We start from the raw sequence: 20,148 nt of genomic DNA, 5'->3' as shown, positions 1-20,148 counted from the left end.
TAGAGGTGGCAGGGTAGCCTAGTGGTTAGAGTGTAGAGGTGGCAGGGTAGCCTAGTGGTTAGAGTGTAGAGGAGGCAGGGTAGCCTAGTGGTTAGAGTGTAGAGGTGGCAGGGTAGCCTAGTGGTTAGAGTGTAGAGGTGGCAGGGTAGCCTAGTGGTTAGAGTGTAGAGGTGGCAGGTAACCTAGTGGTTAGAGTGTAGGTAGCTGAGGAGTGATTGAACCCAACTATCTGGGAGTCTTCTAGCTGAGTAGTGATTGAACACAACTATCTGGGAGTCTTCTAGCTGAGGTGTGATTGAACCCAACTATCTGGGCTCTGTGGCTCAATCTGTCATGTTAATGATCAAAAACGATCTCTGTGTTGAAAGACAAACACCTACACTGCTGCTTGTATTTAGACACCAGGAGGCAGTCTTTATTTATTTAACTAGGCATCCCTTTATCCCTTAGAGCCCGAGTAAGATTGATGTTGTACCTTAAATGATCGTTTCAGTCGTTGGCAGGCGAATTGGTAGAGTAACATCTGTGCTGCTGCTGGCTAATGAGAATGTGTCCCATCCCTTTAAGTTCAGAACGCTGGCCCAGCGTCCCATCCCTTTAAGTTCAGAACACTGGCCCAGTGGGCCATCCCTTTAAGTTCAGAACGCTGGCCCAGCGTCCCATCCCTTTAAGTTCAGAACACTGGCCCAGTGGGCCATCCCTTTAAGTTCAGAACACTGGCCCAGTGGGCCATCCCTTTAAGTTCAGAACACTGGCCCAGCGGGCCATCCCTTTAAGTTCAGAACGCTGGCCCAGTGGGCCATCCCTTTAAGTTCAGAACGCTGGCCCAGCGTCCCATCCCTTTAAGTTCAGAACACTGGCCCAGCGTCCCATCCCTTTAAGTTCAGAACGCTGGCCCAGCGGGCCATCCCTTTAAGTTCAGAACACTGGCCCAGCGTCCCATCCCTTTAAGTTCAGAACACTGGCCCAGCGGGCCATCCCTTTAAGTTCAGAACGCTGGCCCAGCGTCCCATCCCTTTAAGTTCAGAACGCTGGCCCAGCGGGCCATCCCTTTAAGTTCAGAACACTGGCCCAGCGTCCCATCCCTTTAAGTTCAGAACACTGGCCCAGCGGGCCATCCCTTTAAGTTCAGAACACTGGCCCAGCGTCCCATCCCTTTAAGTTCAGAACACTGGCCCAGCGGGCCATCCCTTTAAGTTCAGAACACTGGCCCAGCGTCCCATCCCTTTAAGTTCAGAACACTGGCCCAGTGGGCCATCCCTTTAAGTTCAGAACGCTGGCCCAGTGGGCCATCCCTTTAAGTTCAGAACACTGGCCCAGCGTCCCATCCCTTTAAGTTCAGAACGCTGGCCCAGCGTCCCATCCCTTTAAGTTCAGAACACTGGCCCAGCGTCCCATCCCTTTAAGTTCAGAACACTGGCCCAGTGGGCCATCCCTTTAAGTTCAGAACGCTGGCCCAGCGTCCCATCCCTTTCCCTTTAAGTTCAGAACGCTGGCCCAGCGTCCCATCCATCCCTTTAAGTTCAGAACACTGGCCCAGCGTCCCATCCCTTTAGAACACTGTGGGCCATCAGAACACTGGCCCAGCGTCCCATCCCTTTAAGTTCAGAACGCACTGGCCCAGTGGGCCATCCCTTTAAGTTCAGAACGCTGGCCCAGCGTGGCCCATCCCTTTAAGTTCAGAACACTGGCCCAGCGGGCCATCCCTTTTGTTCAGAACACTGGCCCAGCGTCCCATCCCTTTAAGTTCAGAACACTGGCCCAGTGGGCCATCCCTTTAAGTTCAGAACACTGGCCCAGTGGGCCATCCCTTTAAGTTCAGAACACTGCCCCAGCGGGCCATCCCTTTAAGTTCAGAACACTGGCCCAGTGGGCCATCCCTTTAAGTTCAGAACACTGGCCCAGCGTCCCATCCCTTTAAGTCCCTTTAAGTTCAGAACACTGGCCCAGTGGGCCATCCCTTTAAGTTCAGAACACTGGCCCAGTGGGCCATCCCTTTAAGTTCAGAACACTGGCCCAGTGGGCCATCCCTTTAAGTTCAGAACACTGGCCCAGCGGCCATCCCTTTAAGTTCAGAACACTGGCCCAGTGGGCCATCCCTTTAAGTTCAGAACACTGGCCCAGTGGGCCATCCCTTTAAGTTCAGAACGCTGGCCCAGCGTCCCATCCCTTTAAGTTCAGAACGCTGGCCCAGCGTCCCATCCCTTTAAGTTCAGAACGCTGGCCCAGCGTCCCATCCCTTTAAGTTCAGAACACTGGCCCAGCGGGCCATCCCTTTAAGTTCAGAACACTGGCCCAGTGGGCCATCCCTTTAAGTTCAGAACACTGGCCCAGTGGGCCATCCCTTTAAGTGCTTTGTTTTTAAATAACATGTGTAGGTATTTCTTCACTTTATTTAAACAGAGTAGAAAGGAAGATAGGGGTACAGGCGGAGGGGAACAGACGTTTAGAAACCGGCCCAGTGGGGGTACAGGTGGAGGGGAACACAAGTTCAGACCAGGTATACGTTCAGAACATGTCCAGTTGGGACAGCAGCTACATGTGTTTTTACCTGAAGGTGAATAGAGTCCCCGTGTCCAGTTGGGACAGCAGCTACATGTGTTTTTACCTGAAGGTGAATAGAGTCCCCGTGTCCAGTTGGGACAGCAGCTACATGTGTTTTTACCTGAAGGTGAATAGAGTCCCCGTGTCCAGTTGGGACAGCAGCTACATGTGTTTTTACCTGAAGGTGAATAGAGTCCCCGTGTCCAGTTGGGACAGCAGCTACATGTGTTTTTACCTGAAGGTGAATAGAGTCCCCGTGTCCAGTTGGGACAGCAGCTACATGTGTTTTTACCTGAAGGTGAATAGAGTCCCCGTGTCCAGTTGGGACAGCAGCTACATGTGTTTTTACCTGAAGGTGAATAGAGTCCCCGTGTCCAGTTGGGACAGCAGCTACATGTGTTTTTACCTGAAGGTGAATAGAGTCCCCGTGTCCAGTTGGGACAGCAGCTACATGTGTTTTTACCTGAAGGTGAATAGAGTCCCCGTGTCCAGTTGGGACAGCAGCTACATGTGTTTTTACCTGAAGGTGAATAGAGTCCCCGTGTCCAGTTGGGACAGCAGCTACATGTGTTTTGACCTGAAGGTGAATAGAGTCCCCGTGTCCAGTTGGGACAGCAGCTACATGTGTTTTGACCTGAAGGTGAATAGAGTCCCCGTGTCCAGTTGGGACAGCAGCTTCATGTGTTTTTACCTGAAGGTGAATAGAGTCCCCATGTCCAGTTGGGACAGCAGCTACATGTGTTTTGACCTGAAGGTGAATAGAGTCCCCATGTCCAGTTGGGACAGCAGCTACATGTGTTTTTACCTGAAGGTGAATAGAGTCCCCATGTCCAGTTGGGACAGCAGCTACATGTGTTTTTACCTGAAGGTGAATAGAGTCCCCATGTCCAGTTGGGACAGCAGCTACATGTGTTTTACCTGAAGGTGAATAGAGTCCCCATGTCCAGTTGGGACAGCAGCTACATGTGTTTTTACCTGAAGGTGAATAGAGTCCCCATGTCCAGTTGGGACAGCAGCTACATGTGTTTTGACCTGAAGGTGAATAGAGTCCCCGTGTCCAGTTGGGACAGCAGCTTCATGTGTTTTTACCTGAAGGTGAATAGAGTCCCCATGTCCAGTTGGGACAGCAGCTACATGTGTTTTTACCTGAAGGTGAATAGAGTCCCCGTGTCCAGTTGGGACAGCAGCTACATGTGTTTTGACCTGAAGGTGAATAGAGTCCCCATGTCCAGTTGGGACAGCAGCTACATGTGTTTTTACCTGAAGGTGAATAGAGTCCCCATGTCCAGTTGGGACAGCAGCTCGGCCTTGGACTTGGGGTAAGACAGGCGGTAACGGAGCGTCTCGAAGGCCGGCACCACCAACGCTTTCTTGCTGTTAGCCATGTCCAGCTGTACCACTGACTTCCTGCAGGGACGTTACAGAGACGTTACAGAGACGTTACAGGGACGTTACAGAGACGTTACAGGGACGTTACAGAGGGGCGTTACAGGGACGTTACAGGGACGTTACAGGACGTTACAGGGCGTTACAGGGACGTTACAGGGACGTTACAGGACGTTACAGGACGTTACAGGACGTTACAGGGACGTTACAGAGACGTTACGTTACAGAGACGTTACAGGGACGTTACAGAGACGTTACAGGGACGTTACAGAGACGTTACAGGGACGTTACAGAGACGTTACAGGGACGTTACAGAGACGTTACAGAGACGTTACAGAGACGTTACAGGGACGTCACAGAGCCTTCATGTTGTTAGCCATGTCCAGCTGAACTACAGACCTGTTACAGGGACGTTACAGGGACGTCACAGAGCTTTCATGTTGTTAGCCATGTCCAGCTGAACTACAGACTTGTTACAGGGACGTTACAGGGACGTCACAGAGCCTTCATGTTGTTAGCCATGTCCAGCTGAACTACAGACTTGTTACAGGGACGTTACAGGGACATTACAGGGACGTCACAGAGCCTTCATGTTGTTAGCCATGTCCAGCTGAACTACAGACTTGTTACAGGGACGTTACAGGGACGTCACAGAGCTTTCATGTTGTTAGCCATGTCCAGCTGAACTACAGACTTGTTACAGGGGACAGAGATGGAGTCATTCTAACATTACGGGGACATAATGATCCTGACGTTACTACAGTATAACATGACAGACAGACAGACAGACAGACAGACAGACAGACAGACAGACAGACAGACAGACAGGTAACAAAGCCAAATACAATACTGTAGCTCAGGGTTAGAAAGTCACTCTCCTCACACCCCTCTGAGATCTAGAAGTTTCCCCAGCAATGTGACCCCAGAGTTAGAAGAGAATATTATACGCTACAGTCTCCTCTACAGCTGAGTCGTTCTCCCTCACCTGAGGTACTCGTTCTCCCTCACCTGAGGTACTCGTTCTCCCTCACCTGAGGTACTCGTAGAGGACATTATACATTACAGTATCTCTACGGCTGAGTCGTTCTCCCTCACCTGAGGTACTCGTAGAGGCCGCACATTACAGTATCTCTACGGCTGAGTCGTTCTCCCTCACCTGAGGTACTCGTAGAGGCCGCACATTACAGTATCTCTACGGCTGAGTCGTTCTCCCTCACCTGAGGTACTCTTAGAGGCCGCACATTACAGTATCTCTACGGCTGAGTCGTTCTCCCTCACCTGAGGTACTCGTAGAGGCCGTACATTACAGTATCTCTACGGCTGAGTCGTTCTCCCTCACCTGAGGTACTCGTGAGAGGCCGTACATTACAGTCTCCTCTACGGCTGAGTCGTTCTCCCTCACCTGAGGTACTGTAGAGGCCGTACATTACAGTATCTCTACAGCTGAGTCGTTCTCCCTCACCTGAGGTACTCGTAGAGGCCGTACATTACAGTCTCCTCTACGGCTGAGTCGTTCTCCCTCACCTGAGGTACTCGTAGAGGCCGTACATTACAGTCTCCTCTACGGCTGAGTCGTTCTCCCTCACCTGAGGTACTCGTAGAGGCCGTACATTACAGTCTCCCCTACGGCTGAGTCGTTCTCCCTCACCTGAGGTACTCGTAGAGGCCGTACATTACAGTATCTCTACGGCTGAGTCGTTCTCCCTTACCTGAGGTACTGTGGGAGGCCGTACATTACAGTATCTCTACGGCTGAGTCGTTCTCCCTCACCTGAGGTACTCGTAGAGGCCGCACATTACAGTCTCCTCTACGGCTGAGTCGTTCTCCCTCACCTGAGGTACTCGTAGAGGCCGTACATTACAGTATCTCTACAGCTGAGTCGTTCTCCCTCACCTGAGGTACTCGTAGAGGCCGTACATTCCAGTATCTCCAGTATCTCTACGGCTGAGTCGTTCTCCCTCACCTGAGGTACTCGTAGAGGACATTATACATTACAGTATCTCTACGGCTGAGTCGTTCTCCCTCACCTGAGGTACTCGTAGAGGCCGCACATTACAGTATCTCTACGGCTGAGTCGTTCTCCCTCACCTGAGGTACTCGTAGAGGCCGTACATTACAGTCTCCTCTACGGCTGAGTCGTTCTCCCTCACCTGAGGTACTCGTAGAGGCCGCACATTACAGTACCTCTACGGCTGAGTCGTTCTCCCTCACCTGAGGTACTCGTAGAGGCCGTACATTACAGTCTCCTCTACGGCTGAGTCGTTCTCCCTCACCTGAGGTACTCGTAGAGGCCGTACATTACAGTCTCCTCTACGGCTGAGTCGTTCTCCCTCACCTGAGGTACTCGTAGAGGCCGCACATTACAGTATCTCTACGGCTGAGTCGTTCTCCCTCACCTGAGGTACTCTTAGAGGCCGCACATTACAGTATCTCTACGGCTGAGTCGTTCTCCCTCACCTGAGGTACTCGTAGAGGCCGTACATTACAGTATCTCTACGGCTGAGTCGTTCTCCCTCACCTGAGGTACTCGTAGAGGCCGTACATTACAGTCTCCTCTACGGCTGAGTCGTTCTCACTCACCTGAGGTACTCGTAGAGGCCGTACATTACAGTATCTCTACAGCTGAGTCGTTCTCCCTCACCTGAGGTACTCGTAGAGGCCGTACATTACAGTCTCCTCTACGGCTGAGTCGTTCTCCCTCACCTGAGGTACTCGTAGAGGCCGTACATTACAGTCTCCTCTACGGCTGAGTCGTTCTCCCTCACCTGAGGTACTCGTAGAGGCCGTACATTACAGTATCTCTACGGCTGAGTCGTTCTCCCTTACCTGAGGTACTCGTAGAGGCCGTACATTACAGTATCTCTACGGCTGAGTCGTTCTCCCTCACCTGAGGTACTCGTAGAGGCCGCACATTACAGTCTCCTCTACGGCTGAGTCGTTCTCCCTCACCTGAGGTACTCGTAGAGGCCGTACATTACAGTATCTCTACAGCTGAGTCGTTCTCCCTCACCTGAGGTACTCGTAGAGGCCGTACATTCCAGTATCTCTACGGCTGAGTCGTTCTCCCTCACCTGAGGTACTCGTAGAGGCCGTACATTCCAGTATCTCTACGGCTGAGTCGCTCTCCCTCACCTGAGGTACTCGTAGAGGCCGCACATTACAGTATCTCTACGGCTGAGTCGTTCTCCCTCACCTGAGGTTCTCATAGAGGACATTATACATTACAGTATCTCTACAGCTGAGTCGTTCTCCCTCACCTGAGGTACTCGTAGAGTCCGTACATTACAGTATCTCTACGGCTGAGTCGTTCTCCCTCACCTGAGGTACTCGTAGAGTCCGTACATTACAGTATCTCTACAGCTGAGTCGTTCTCCCTCACCTGAGGTTCTCATAGAGGACATTATACATTACAGTATCTCTACAGCTGAGTCGTTCTCCCTCACCTGAGGTACTCGTAGAGGCCGTACATTACAGTATCTCTACGGCTGAGTCGTTCTCCCTCACCTGAGGTACTCGTAGAGTCCGTACATTACAGTATCTCTACAGCTGAGTCGTTCTCCCTCACCTGAGGTTCTCATAGAGGACATTATACATTACAGTATCTCTACAGCTGAGTCGTTCTCCCTCACCTGAGGTACTCGTAGAGGCCGTACATTACAGTATCTCTACGGCTGAGTCGTTCTCCCTCACCTGAGGTACTCGTAGAGGCCGTACATTACAGTATCTCTACGGCTGAGTCGTTCTCCCTCACCTGAGGTACTCGTAGAGGCCGTACATTACAGTCTCCTCTACGGCTGAGTCGTTCTCCCTCACCTGAGGTACTCGTAGAGGCCGTACATTACAGTCTCCTCTACGGCTGAGTCGTTGTCCCTCACCTGAGGTACTCGTAGAGGCCGTACATTACAGTCTCCTCTACGGCTGAGTCGTTCTCCCTCACCTGAGGTACTCGTAGAGGCCGTACATTACAGTCTCCTCTACGGCTGAGTCGTTCTCCCTCACCTGAGGTACTCGTAGAGGCCGTACATTACAGTCTCCTCTACGGCTGAGTCGTTCTCCCTCACCTGAGGTACTCGTAGAGGCCGTACATTCCAGTATCTCTACGGCTGAGTCGTTCTCACTCACCTGAGGTACTCGTAGAGGCCGTACATTACAGTATCTCTACAGCTGAGTCGTTCTCCCTCACCTGAGGTACTCGTAGAGGCCGTACATTACAGTCTCCTCTACGGCTGAGTCGTTCTCCCTCACCTGAGGTACTCGTAGAGGCCGTACATTACAGTCTCCTCTACGGCTGAGTCGTTCTCCCTCACCTGAGGTACTCGTGAGAGGCCGTACATTACAGTCTCCTCTACGGCTGAGTCGTTCTCCCTCACCTGAGGTACTCGTAGAGGCCGTACATTACAGTCTCCTCTACGGCTGAGTCGTTCTCCCTCACCTGAGGTACTCGTAGAGGCCGTACATTACAGTCTCCTCTACGGCTGAGTCGTTCTCCCTCACCTGAGGTACTCGTAGAGGCCGTACATTCCAGTATCTCTACGGCTGAGTCGTTCTCCCTCACCTGAGGTACTCGTAGAGGCCCTACATTACAGTATCTCTACAGCTGAGTCGTTCTCCCTCACCTGAGGTACTCGTAGAGGCCGTACATTACAGTATCTCTACGGCTGAGTCGTTCTCCCTCACCTGAGGTACTCGTAGAGGCCGTACATTCCAGTATCTCTACGGCTGAGTCGCTCTCCCTCACCTGAGGTACTCGTAGAGGCCGCACATTACAGTATCTCTACGGCTGAGTCGTTCTCCCTCACCTGAGGTTCTCATAGAGGACATTATACATTACAGTATCTCTACAGCTGAGTCGTTCTCCCTCACCTGAGGTACTCGTAGAGTCCGTACATTACAGTATCTCTACGGCTGAGTCGTTCTCCCTCACCTGAGGTACTGTGAGAGTCCGTACATTACAGTATCTCTACAGCTGAGTCGTTCTCCTCACCTGAGGTTCTCATAGAGGACATTATACATTACAGTATCTCTACAGCTGAGTCGTTCTCCTCACCTGAGGTACTCGTAGAGGCCGTACATTACAGTATCTCTACGGCTGAGTCGTTCTCCCTCACCTGAGGTACTCGTGAGGCCGTACATTACAGTATCTCTACAGCTGAGTCGTTCTCCTCACCTGAGGTACTGTGAGAGTCCGTACATTACAGTATCTCTACAGCTGAGTCGTTCTCCTCACCTGAGGTTCTCATAGAGGACATTATACATTACAGTCTCCTCTACGGCTGAGTCGTTCTCCCTCACCTGAGGTACTCGTAGAGGCCGCACATTACAGTATCTCTACAGCTGAGTCGTTCTCCCTCACCTGAGGTACTCGTAGAGGCCGCACATTACAGTATCTCTACAGCTGAGTCGTTCTCCCTCACCTGAGGTACTCGTAGAGGCCGTACATTACAGTATCTCTACAGCTGAGTCGTTCTCACTCACCTGAGGTACTCGTAGAGTCCGTACATTACAGTATCTCTACAGCTGAGTCGTTCTCCCTCACCTGAGGTTCTCATAGAGGACATTATACATTACAGTATCTCTACAGCTGAGTCATTCTCCCTCACCTGAGGTACTCGTAGAGGCCGTACATTCCAGTATCTCTACAGCTGAGTCGTTCTCCTTCACCTGAGGTACTCGTAGAGGACATTATACATTACAGTATCTCTACAGCTGAGTCGTTCTCCCTCACCTGAGGTACTCGTAGAGGCCGTACATTACAGTATCTCCAGTATCTCTACAGCTGTGACGTTCTCCCTCACCTGAGGTACTCGTAGAGGCCGTACATTACAGTATCTCTACGGCTGAGTCGTTCTCCCTCACCTGAGGTACTCGTAGAGGCCGCACATTACAGTATCTCTACGGCTGAGTCGTTCTCCCTCACCTGAGGTCCTCGTAGAGGCCGTACATTACAGTATCTCTACAGCTGAGTCGTTCTCCCTCACCTGAGGTACTCGTAGAGGCCGTACATTACAGTATCTCTACAGCTGAGTCGTTCTCCCTCACCTGAGGTACTCGTAGAGTCCGTACATTACAGTATCTCTACAGCTGAGTCGTTCTCCCTCACCTGAGGTTCTCATAGAGGACATTATACATTACAGTCTCCTCTACGGCTGAGTCGTTCTCCCTCACCTGAGGTACTCGTAGAGGCCGCACATTACAGTATCTCTACAGCTGAGTCGTTCTCCCTCACCTGAGGTACTCGTAGAGGCCGCACATTACAGTATCTCTACAGCTGAGTCGTTCTCCCTCACCTGAGGTACTCGTAGAGGCCGTACATTACAGTATCTCTACAGCTGAGTCGTTCTCACTCACCTGAGGTACTCGTAGAGTCCGTACATTACAGTATCTCTACAGCTGAGTCGTTCTCCCTCACCTGAGGTTCTCATAGAGGACATTATACATTACAGTATCTCTACAGCTGAGTCATTCTCCCTCACCTGAGGTACTCGTAGAGGCCGTACATTCCAGTATCTCTACAGCTGAGTCGTTCTCCTTCACCTGAGGTACTCGTAGAGGACATTATACATTACAGTATCTCTACAGCTGAGTCGTTCTCCCTCACCTGAGGTACTCGTAGAGGCCGTACATTACAGTATCTCCAGTATCTCTACAGCTGTGACGTTCTCCCTCACCTGAGGTACTCGTAGAGGCCGTACATTACAGTATCTCTACAGCTGAGTCGTACTCCCTCACCTGAGGTACTCTTAGAGGCCGTACATTACAGTATCTCTACAGCTGAGTCGTTCTCCCTCGCCTGAGGTAGTCGTAGAGGCCGTACATTACAGTATCTCTACGGCTGAGTCGTTCTCCCTCACCTGAGGTACTCGTAGAGGACATTATACATTACAGTATCTCCAGTATCTCTACAGCTGAGTCGTTCTCACCTGAGGTACTCGTAGAGGCCGTACATTACAGTCTCTTCTACGTCTGTGACGGTCTCCCTCACCTGAGGTACTCGTACTCCCTCACCTGAGGTACTCGTACTCCCTCACCTGAGGTACTCGTACTCCCTCACCTGAGGTACTCGTAGAGGCCGTACATTACAGTATCTCTATCCCTCACCTGAGGTACTCTGCTCTCCCTCACCTGAGGTACTCGTTCTCCCTCACCTGAGGTACTCGTAGAGGCAGTACATTACAGTATCTCTATCCCTCACCTGAGGTACTCGTAGAGGCCGTACATGGGCAGGAAGTCGATATCTGACAGGAACATGTAGGGCGTGTTGACCTGCCGCACGGCCACGTTCCTGAGCAGGTTGACCGGATAGAACTGACCCTCCTTGTAGACGATGTGGTAGCCCACGTTCCCCCTGGACATCAGGACCTCTGACCCCTGGGTGTAGCGCAGGAACTGTTGAGCCTCAGCGTCAGAGAGATACAGGGCCAGGCTGATAGGACCTTCCCAGTGTTTACAGATAGCCTCTAACATCTGGAGTCTGGAGAGGAGAGAGAGACACCACCGTTAGAGGAGGAGGAAGAGGAGAGAGAGAGAGACACCACCGTTAGAGGAGAAGGAAGAGACAGAGGAGATGGCGATAGAGAGGGGGAGATAGAGAGAGGGAGTGAGAGAGGAGATGGAGATAGAGGGAGTGAGAGGGGGAGAGAGAGAGAGAGGAGATAGAGAGAGGGAGTGAGAGGGGGAGAGAAAGAGAGAGAGAGGAGATAGTGAGAGGGGGAGAGAAAGAGAGAGAGAGGAGATAGTGAGAGAGGAGATAGAGAGAGGGAGTGAGAGGGGGAGAGAGAGGGAGAGTGAGAGGGGAAGAGAGAGAGTGTGTGTCCAGGCCAGGTTAGAACAGCTGACAATAGTAAACTAAATAACCTTGGTGCTGTCGGTTCCTTCCTGGCTAAGAGGAGATAGGGGGGCGAGAGAGAAGGAGAGAGAAGGAGAGAGAAAGAGAGGAGATATATCAATAAAATATATCTATAGTATTGAATTATTCAGTACAGAGATATTTAATGTCCGGTATTCAACATATCGATCTCAGTCTGTGTTCATCCAACCGCCATATCGTCCAATCATCCAATCCCCTTCACACTGATCCACTGTTATTGGCTAGGTTCTTACAGATGAAATGAGGTGCCAATAGGCAAGAGGAGCAGCTGACATTTACCAATGTTAAATCAATGAATCCTCTGCTGTGGTTTCTACCTGTCCACGGACATAACAGAAACACTGAACAACTTCACTCATTACAATGGAGAGGTGTTCTGAAAGAGATGTGGAGGCCGTGAGAGACTACTGTATTAACGTGTGTGTGTGTTAATGATGATGCCACTGATCTTTACCTAACCCCCTCTCCTGTGTTCCTCTGGGACTGGGCCACAACAGCATGCAAAGGATCTAGAATGGGTCCATATGGGCCTCAGTGTTCCCTGTGTTCTAGAATGGGTCCATATGAACCTCAGTGTTCCCTGTGTTCTAGAATGGGTCCATATGGACCTCAGTGTTCCCTGTGTTCTAGAATGGGTCCATATGGACCTCAGTGTTCCCTATGTTCTAGAATGGGTCCATATGGAACTCAGTGTTCCCTATGTTCTAGAATGGGTCCATATGGACCTCAGTGTTCCATGTGTTCCAAATCAATAGGATGGATGACTGGAGGCTAATATCAGCAGGATGGCATGTGGTCTTCATCCCACAGAGCTAACTGACAGGGCTACAGGGTAAAGACCCCCATGTGGTCCTCAGCTCACAGAGCTAACTGACAGGGCTACAGGGTAAAGACTCCCATGTGGTCCTCAGCTCACAGAGCTAACTGACAGGGCTACAGGGTAAAGACTCCCATGTGGTCCTCAGCTCACAGAGCTAACTGACAGGGCTACTGGGTAAAGACTCCCATGTGGTCCTCAGCTCACAGAGATAACTGACAGGGCTACAGGCTAAAGACTCCCATGTGGTCTTCAGCTCACAGAGCTAACTGACAGGGCTACAGGGTAAAGACTCCCATGCGGTCCTCAGCTCACAGAGCTAACTGACAGGGCTACAGGGTAAAGACCCCCATGTGGTCTTCAGCTCACAGAGCTAACTGACAGGGCTACAGGGTAAAGACTCCCATGTGGTCCTCAGCTCACAGAGCTAACTGACAGGGCTACAGGGTAAAGACTCCCATGTGGTCTTCAGCCCACAGAGATAACTGACAGGGCTACAGGGTAAAGACTCCCATGTGGTCCTCAGCTCACAGAGCTAACTGACAGGGCTACAGGGTAAAGAATCCCATGTGGTCTTCAGCTCACATAGCTAACTGACAGGGCTACAGGGTAAAGACTCCCATGCCATGTGATCCTCAGCCCACAGAGCTAACTGACAGGGCTACAGGGTAAAGACTCTCATGTGGTCTTCAGCTCACAGAGCTAACTGACAGGGCTACAGGGTAAAGACTCCCATGTGGTCCTCAGCTCACAGAGCTAACTGACAGGGCTACAGGGTAAAGACTCCCATGTGATCTTCAGCTCACAGAGCTAACTGACAGGGCTACAGGGTAGACTCCCATGTGGTCCTCAGCTCACAGAGCTAACTGACAGGGCTACAGGGTAAAGACTCCCATGTGGTCTTCAGCTCACAGAGCTAACTGACAGGGCTACAGGGTAAAGACTCCCATGTGGTCCTCAGCTCACAGAGATAACTGACAGGGCTACAGGCTAAAGACTCCCATGTGGTCTTCAGCTCACAGAGCTAACTGACAGGGCTACAGGGTAAAGACTCCCATGCTGTCCTCAGCTCACAGAGCTAACTGACAGGGCTACAGGGTAAAGACCCCCATGCGGTCTTCAGCTCACAGAGCTAACTGACAGGGCTACAGGGTAAAGACTCCCATGTGGTCTTCAGCTCACAGAGCTAACTGACAGGGCTACAGGGTAAAGACTCCCATGTGGTCTTCAGCCCACAGAGATAACTGACAGGGCTACAGGGTAAAGACCCCCATGTGGTCCTCAGCTCACAGAGCTAACTGACAGGGCTACAGGGTAAAGACTCCCATGTGGTCCTCAGCTCACAGAGCTAACTGACAGGGCTACAGGGTAAAGACTCCCATGTGGTCTTCAGCTCACAGAGCTAACTGACAGGGCTACAGGGTAAAGACCCCCATGTGGTCTTCAGCTCACAGAGCTAACTGACAGGGCTACAGGGTAAAGACTCCCATGTGGTCTTCAGCCCACAGAGCTAACTGACAGGGCTACAGGGTAAAGACTCCCATGTGGTCTTCAGCGCACAGAGCTAACTGACAGGGCTAGAGGGTAAAGACTACCATGTGGTCCTCAGCTCACAGAGCTAAATGACAGGGCTACAGGGTAAAGACTCCCATGTGGTCTTCAGCTCACAGAGCTAACTGACAGGGCTACAGGGTAAAGACTCCCATGTGGTCTTCAGCGCACAGAGCTAACTGACAGGGCTACAGGGTAAAGACCCCCATGCGGTCTTCAGCTCACAGAGCTAACTGACAGGGCTACAGGGTAAAGACTCCCATGTGGTCCTCAGCTCACAGAGCTAACTGACAGGGCTACAGGGTAAAGACTCCCATGCCATGTGATCCTCAGCCCACAGAGCTAACTGACAGGGCTACAGGGTAAAGACTCTCATGTGGTCTTCAGCTCACAGAGCTAACTGACAGGGCTACAGGGTAAAGACTCCCATGTGGTCCTCAGCTCACAGAGCTAACTGACAGGGCTACAGGGTAAAGACTCCCATGTGGTCTTCAGCTCACAGAGCTAACTGACAGGGTTACAGGGTAAAGACTCCCATGTGGTCTTCAGCTCACAGAGCTAACTGACAGGGCTACAGGGTAAAGACTCCCATGTGGTCTTCAGCGCACAGAGCTAACTGACAGGGCTACAGGGTAAAGACCCCCATGCGGTCTTCAGCTCACAGAGCTAACTGACAGGGCTACAGGGTAAAGACTCCCATGTGGTCCTCAGCTCACAGAGCTAACTGACAGGGCTACAGGGTAAAGACTCCCATGCCATGTGATCCTCAGCCCACAGAGCTAACTGACAGGGCTACAGGGTAAAGACTCTCATGTGGTCTTCAGCTCACAGAGCTAACTGACAGGGCTACAGGGTAAAGACTCCCATGTGGTCCTCAGCTCACAGAGCTAACTGACAGGGCTACAGGGTAAAGACTCCCATGTGGTCTTCAGCTCACAGAGCTAACTGACAGGGCTACAGGGTAAAGACTCCCATGTGGTCCTCAGCTCACAGAGCTAACTGACAGGGCTACAGGGTAAAGACTCCCATGTGGTCTTCAGCCCACAGAGATAACTGACAGGGCTACAGGGTAAAGACTCCCATGTGGTCTTCAGCCCACAGAGATAACTGACAGGGCTACAGGGTAAAGACCCCCATGTGGTCCTCAGCTCACAGAGCTAACTGACAGGGCTACAGGGTAAAGACTCCCATGTGGTCCTCAGCTCACAGAGCTAACTGACAGGGCTACAGGGTAAAGACTCCCATGTGGTCTTCAGCGCACAGAGCTAACTGACAGGGCTAGAGGGTAAAGACTACCATGTGGTCCTCAGCTCACAGAGCTAACTGACAGGGCTACAGGGTAAAGAATCCCATGTGGTCTTCAGCGCACAGAGCTAACTGACAGGGCTAGAGGGTAAAGACTACCATGTGGTCCTCAGCCCACAGAGCTAACTGACAGGGCTACAGGGTAAAGACTCCCATGCCATGTGATCCTCAGCCCACAGAGCTAACTGACAGGGCTACAGGGTAAAGACTCTCATGTGGTCTTCAGCTCACAGAGCTAACTGACAGGGCTACAGGGTAAAGACTCCCATGTGGTCCTCAGCTCACAGAGCTAACTGACAGGGCTACAGGGTAAAGACTCCCATGTGGTCTTCAGCTCACAGAGCTAACTGACAGGGCTACAGGGTAAAGACTCCCATGTGGTCCTCAGCCCACAGAGCTAACTGACAGGGCTACAGGGTAAAGACTCCCATGTGGTCCTCAGCTCACAGAGCTAACTGACAGGGCTACAGGGTAAAGACTCCCATGTGGTCCTCAGCTCACAGAGCTAACTGACAGGGCTACAGGGTAAAGACTCCCATGTGGTCTTCAGCGCACAGAGCTAACTGACAGGGCTACAGGGTAAAGACCCCCATGCGGTCTTCAGCTCACAGAGCTAACTGACAGGGCTACAGGGTAAAGACTCCCATGTGGTCCTCAGCCCACAGAGCTAACTGACAGGGCTACAGGGTAAAGACTCCCATGTGGTCCTCAGCTCACAGAGCTAACTGACAGGGCTACAGGGTAAAGACTCCCATGTGGTCTTCAGCCCACAGAGCTAACTGACAGGGCTACAGGGTAAAGACTCCCATGTGGTCCTCAGCCCACAGAGCTAACTGACAGGGCTACAGGGTAAAGACTCTCATGTGGTCTTCAGCTCACAGAGCTAACTGACAGGGCTACAGGGTAAAGACTCCCATGTGGTCCTCAGCTCACAGAGCTAACTGACAGGGCTACAGGGTAAAGACTCCCATGCGGTCCTCAGCCCACAGAGCTAACTGACAGGGCTACAGGGTAAAGACTCCCATGTGGTCCTCAGCCCACAGAGCTAACTGACAGGGCTACAGGGTAAAGACTCCCATGTGGTCCTCAGCCCACAGAGCTAACTGACAGGGCTACAGGGTAAAGACTCCCATGCCATGTGATCCTCAGCCCACAGAGCTAACTGACAGGGCTACAGGGTAAAGACTCCCATGTGGTCCTCAGCCCACAGAGCTAACTGACAGGGCTACAGGGTAAAGACTCCCATGTGGTCCTCAGCCCACAGAGCTAACTGACAGGGCTAGAGGGTAAAGACTACCATGTGGTCCTCAGCCCACAGAGCTAACTGACAGGGCTACAGGGTAAAGACTCCCATGTGGTCCTCAGCCCACAGAGCTAACTGACAGGGCTACAGGGTAAAGACTCCCATGTGGTCCTCAGCTCACAGAGCTAACTGACAGGGCTACAGGGTAAAGACTCCCATGTGGTCTTCAGCTCACAGAGCTAACTGACAGGGCTACAGGGTAAAGACTCCCATGTGGTCCTCAGCTCACAGAGCTAACTGACAGGGCTACAGGGTAAAGACTCCCATGTGGTCCTCAGCCCACAGAGCTAACTGACAGGGCTACAGGGTAAACATGCCTCCTGTGAGTCCTAAAAGCCCAGACACAAAGAGAAAACAGAAGAACACAGTTAACGTTCCAGTGTTCTTTAACATTGTCCAATGGGGATAAGTCCCAATCCCCTTGCTTGACTTAATTTAATTTACTCTGCGATGTGTTCCAACTCAAACATGCTGCTAGAATAACCTTCAGTCACTCAAACTAGAGAGAGAGAGAGAGAGAGAGAGGAGAGATGGGAGAGAGAGAGGAGAGAGGTGAGAGAGGGAGAGATGGGAGAGAGATGGGAGAGAGAGGAGAGATGGAGAGATGGGAGAGAGAGGAGAGAGGAGAGAGGGCCCATAGAGTGCACTACTTTTAGACCCCCATAGGGGTAGTGCACTACTTTAGACCAGGGCCCATAGGGCTGGGGCACTACTTTAGACCAGGAAGCATAGGGGTAGTGCACTACTTTAGACCAGGACCCATAGTGGTAGTGCACTACTTTAGACCAGGGCCCATAGGGGTAGTGCACTACTTTAGACCAGGGCCCATAGTGTAGTGCACTACTTTAGACCAGGGCCCATAGGGGTAGTGCACTACTTTATACCAGGGCCCATAGGGGTAGTGCACTACTTTAGACCAGGGCCCATAGGGGTAGTGCACTACTTTAGAGCAGGGCCCATAGGGGTAGTGCACTACTTTAGAGCAGGGCCCATAGGGGTAGTGCACTACTTTAGAGCAGGGCCCATAGGGGTAGTGCAACACTTTAGACCAGGGCCCATAGTTTAGTGCACTACTTTAGACCAGGGCCCATAGTGTAGGAATAGGGTGCCCTTTGTTTCCAATTACTTCACTCAGTGCTCAGTAATGAGAGGACTGCAGAGGAAAACTAGACAGATGAATTAGCAGAGAAATGGACGAGTGAAGAGTTCTGTGGTAAAACTCTGGGTTTCTACTTCTGTTCCTAGCTGAGAGGAATGATCTTTATTAAATCTGCCTGGCAACAGTAGAGGAGTTAACATCCTCTATAATGTTCTTTATTAAATCTGCCTGGCAACAGTAGAGGAGTTAACATCCTCTATGATGATCTTTATTAAATCTGCCTGGCAACAGTAGAGGAGATAACATCCTCTATAATGATCTTTATTAAATCTGCCTGGCAACAGTAGAGGGGTTAACATCCTCTATAATGATATTTATTAAATCTGCCTGGCAACAGTAGAGGAGTTAACATCCTCTATAATGATCTTTATTAAATCTGCCTGGCAACAGTAGAGGAGATAACATCCTCTATAATATTTATTAAATCTGCCTGGCAACAGTAGAGGAGTTAACATCCTCTATAATATAATTATCTTTATTAAATCTGCCTGGCAACAGTAGAGGGGTTCACATCCTCTATAATGATCTTTATTAAATCTGCCTGGCAACAGTAGAGGGGTTCACATCCTCTATAATGATCTTTATTAAATCTGCCTGGCAACAGTAGAGGAGTTAACATCCTCTATAATATTTATTAAATCTGCCTGGCAACAGTAGAGGAGTTAACATCCTCTATAATATTTATTAAATCTGCCTGGCAACAGTAGAGGAGTTAACATCCTATATAATGTAATGATCTTTATTAAATCTGCCTGGCAACAGTAGAGGAGTTAACATCCTCTATAATATTTATTAAATCTGCCTGGCAACAGTAGAGGAGTTAACATCCTATATAATGTAATGATCTTTATTAAATCTGCCTGGCAACAGTAGAGGAGTTAACATCCTCTATAATCTTTATTAAATCTTCCTGGCAACAGTAGAGGAGTTAAATTCCCCTAATTGGTTGGTTTCATCAGGATATTAAATCTGCCTGGCAACAGTAGAGGAGTTAACATCCTCTATAATGTAATGATCTTTATTAAATCTGCCTGGCAACAGTAGAGGGGTTAAATTCCCCTAATTGGTTGGTTTCATCAGGATATTAAATCTGCCTGGCAACAGTAGAGTAATTCCCCTAATTGGTTGGTTTCATCAGGATATTCTGATCGGTATCTTCTGCATGTTTCTCTGCAGGCTCCAATGTCTCACCGCTTATATCCCAAAATGGGACCCTATTCCCTAGATAGTGCACTACTTTAGACCAGGACCCAGAGGGCTCTATTCCCTAGATAGTGCACTACTTTAGACCAGGACCCAGAGGGCTCTATTCCCTAGATAGGGCACTATTTTAGACCAGGACCCATAGCACCCTATTCCCTAGATAGTGCACTACTTTAGACCAGGACCCAGAGGGCTCTATAGGGAATAGGGTTCTATTTGAGATGCAGAACACTGTTGTTTTTGGACCGGAAACTAAAGCTGCCTCAAGTGTACAATTATATTTCCTATAAAACCCTGAAGATTACAAAGCTAACTGTTGTTGTTGTTGTTGTTGACACATGTTGTGTTTGGAAAGGAGCCTGAAGTGTACAATGATCATTCCTTAATAAAAAATACCCAAATTCATAGCAAACTAATTTAGTACATGCTGTTTCATAGTTCAGTCAACAACCCACGGGGGGTTAAGATACTGTAATACATCCTATTCATACAGGACTAATATTACTAGAGAAGTGATGGCTGTAATGGAGTTGAGTTTATAATGCAGTGGTGGCTGTAATGGAGTTGAGTTTATAATGCAGTGGTGGCTGTAATGGAGTTGAGTTTATAATGCATTGGTGGCTGTAATGGAGTTTATAATGCAGTGATGGCTGTAATGGAGTTGAGTTTATAATGCAGTGGTGGCTGTAATGGAGTTGAGTTTATAGTGCAGTGATGGCTGTAATGGAGTTTATAATGCAGTGATGGCTGTAATGGAGTTGAGTTTATAGTGCAGTGATGGCTGTAATGGAGTTTATAATGCAGTGGTGGCTGTAATGGAGTTGAGTTTATAATGCAGTGATGGCTGTAATGGAGTTTATAATGCAGTGGTGGCTGTAATGGAGTTTATAATGCAGTGATGACTGTAATGGAGTTTATAATGCAGTGGTGGCTGTAATGGAGTTTATAATGCAGTGATGGCTGTAATGGAGTTTATAATGCAGTGATGGCTGTAATGGAGATGAGTTTATAAT

General features: G+C 50.2%; 2 protein-coding genes across 2 annotated transcripts in view; one reads left to right on the top strand and one right to left on the bottom strand.

The window, feature by feature from the left end:
• large1 (LARGE xylosyl- and glucuronyltransferase 1) overlaps positions 1–20,148 on the top strand; it is a 222,755-nt gene that overhangs the window by 102,379 nt on the left and 100,228 nt on the right. The gene's annotated exons all lie outside the window — the stretch shown is intronic.
• Positions 1–20,148, bottom strand: part of LOC135572805 (xylosyl- and glucuronyltransferase LARGE1-like) — a 44,588-nt gene that overhangs the window by 4,105 nt on the left and 20,335 nt on the right. The window contains 2 exon segments of the mRNA XM_065021223.1: positions 3,805–3,951; positions 11,123–11,401. Coding sequence (XP_064877295.1) covers positions 3,805–3,951; positions 11,123–11,401 — 426 coding nt within the window.

Source organism: Oncorhynchus nerka, linkage group LG8 (genome assembly GCF_034236695.1).
Source record: "Oncorhynchus nerka isolate Pitt River linkage group LG8, Oner_Uvic_2.0, whole genome shotgun sequence".
NCBI lineage: Eukaryota > Metazoa > Chordata > Actinopteri > Salmoniformes > Salmonidae > Oncorhynchus > Oncorhynchus nerka.
This window is presented reverse-complemented; position numbering and strand designations above follow the sequence as displayed.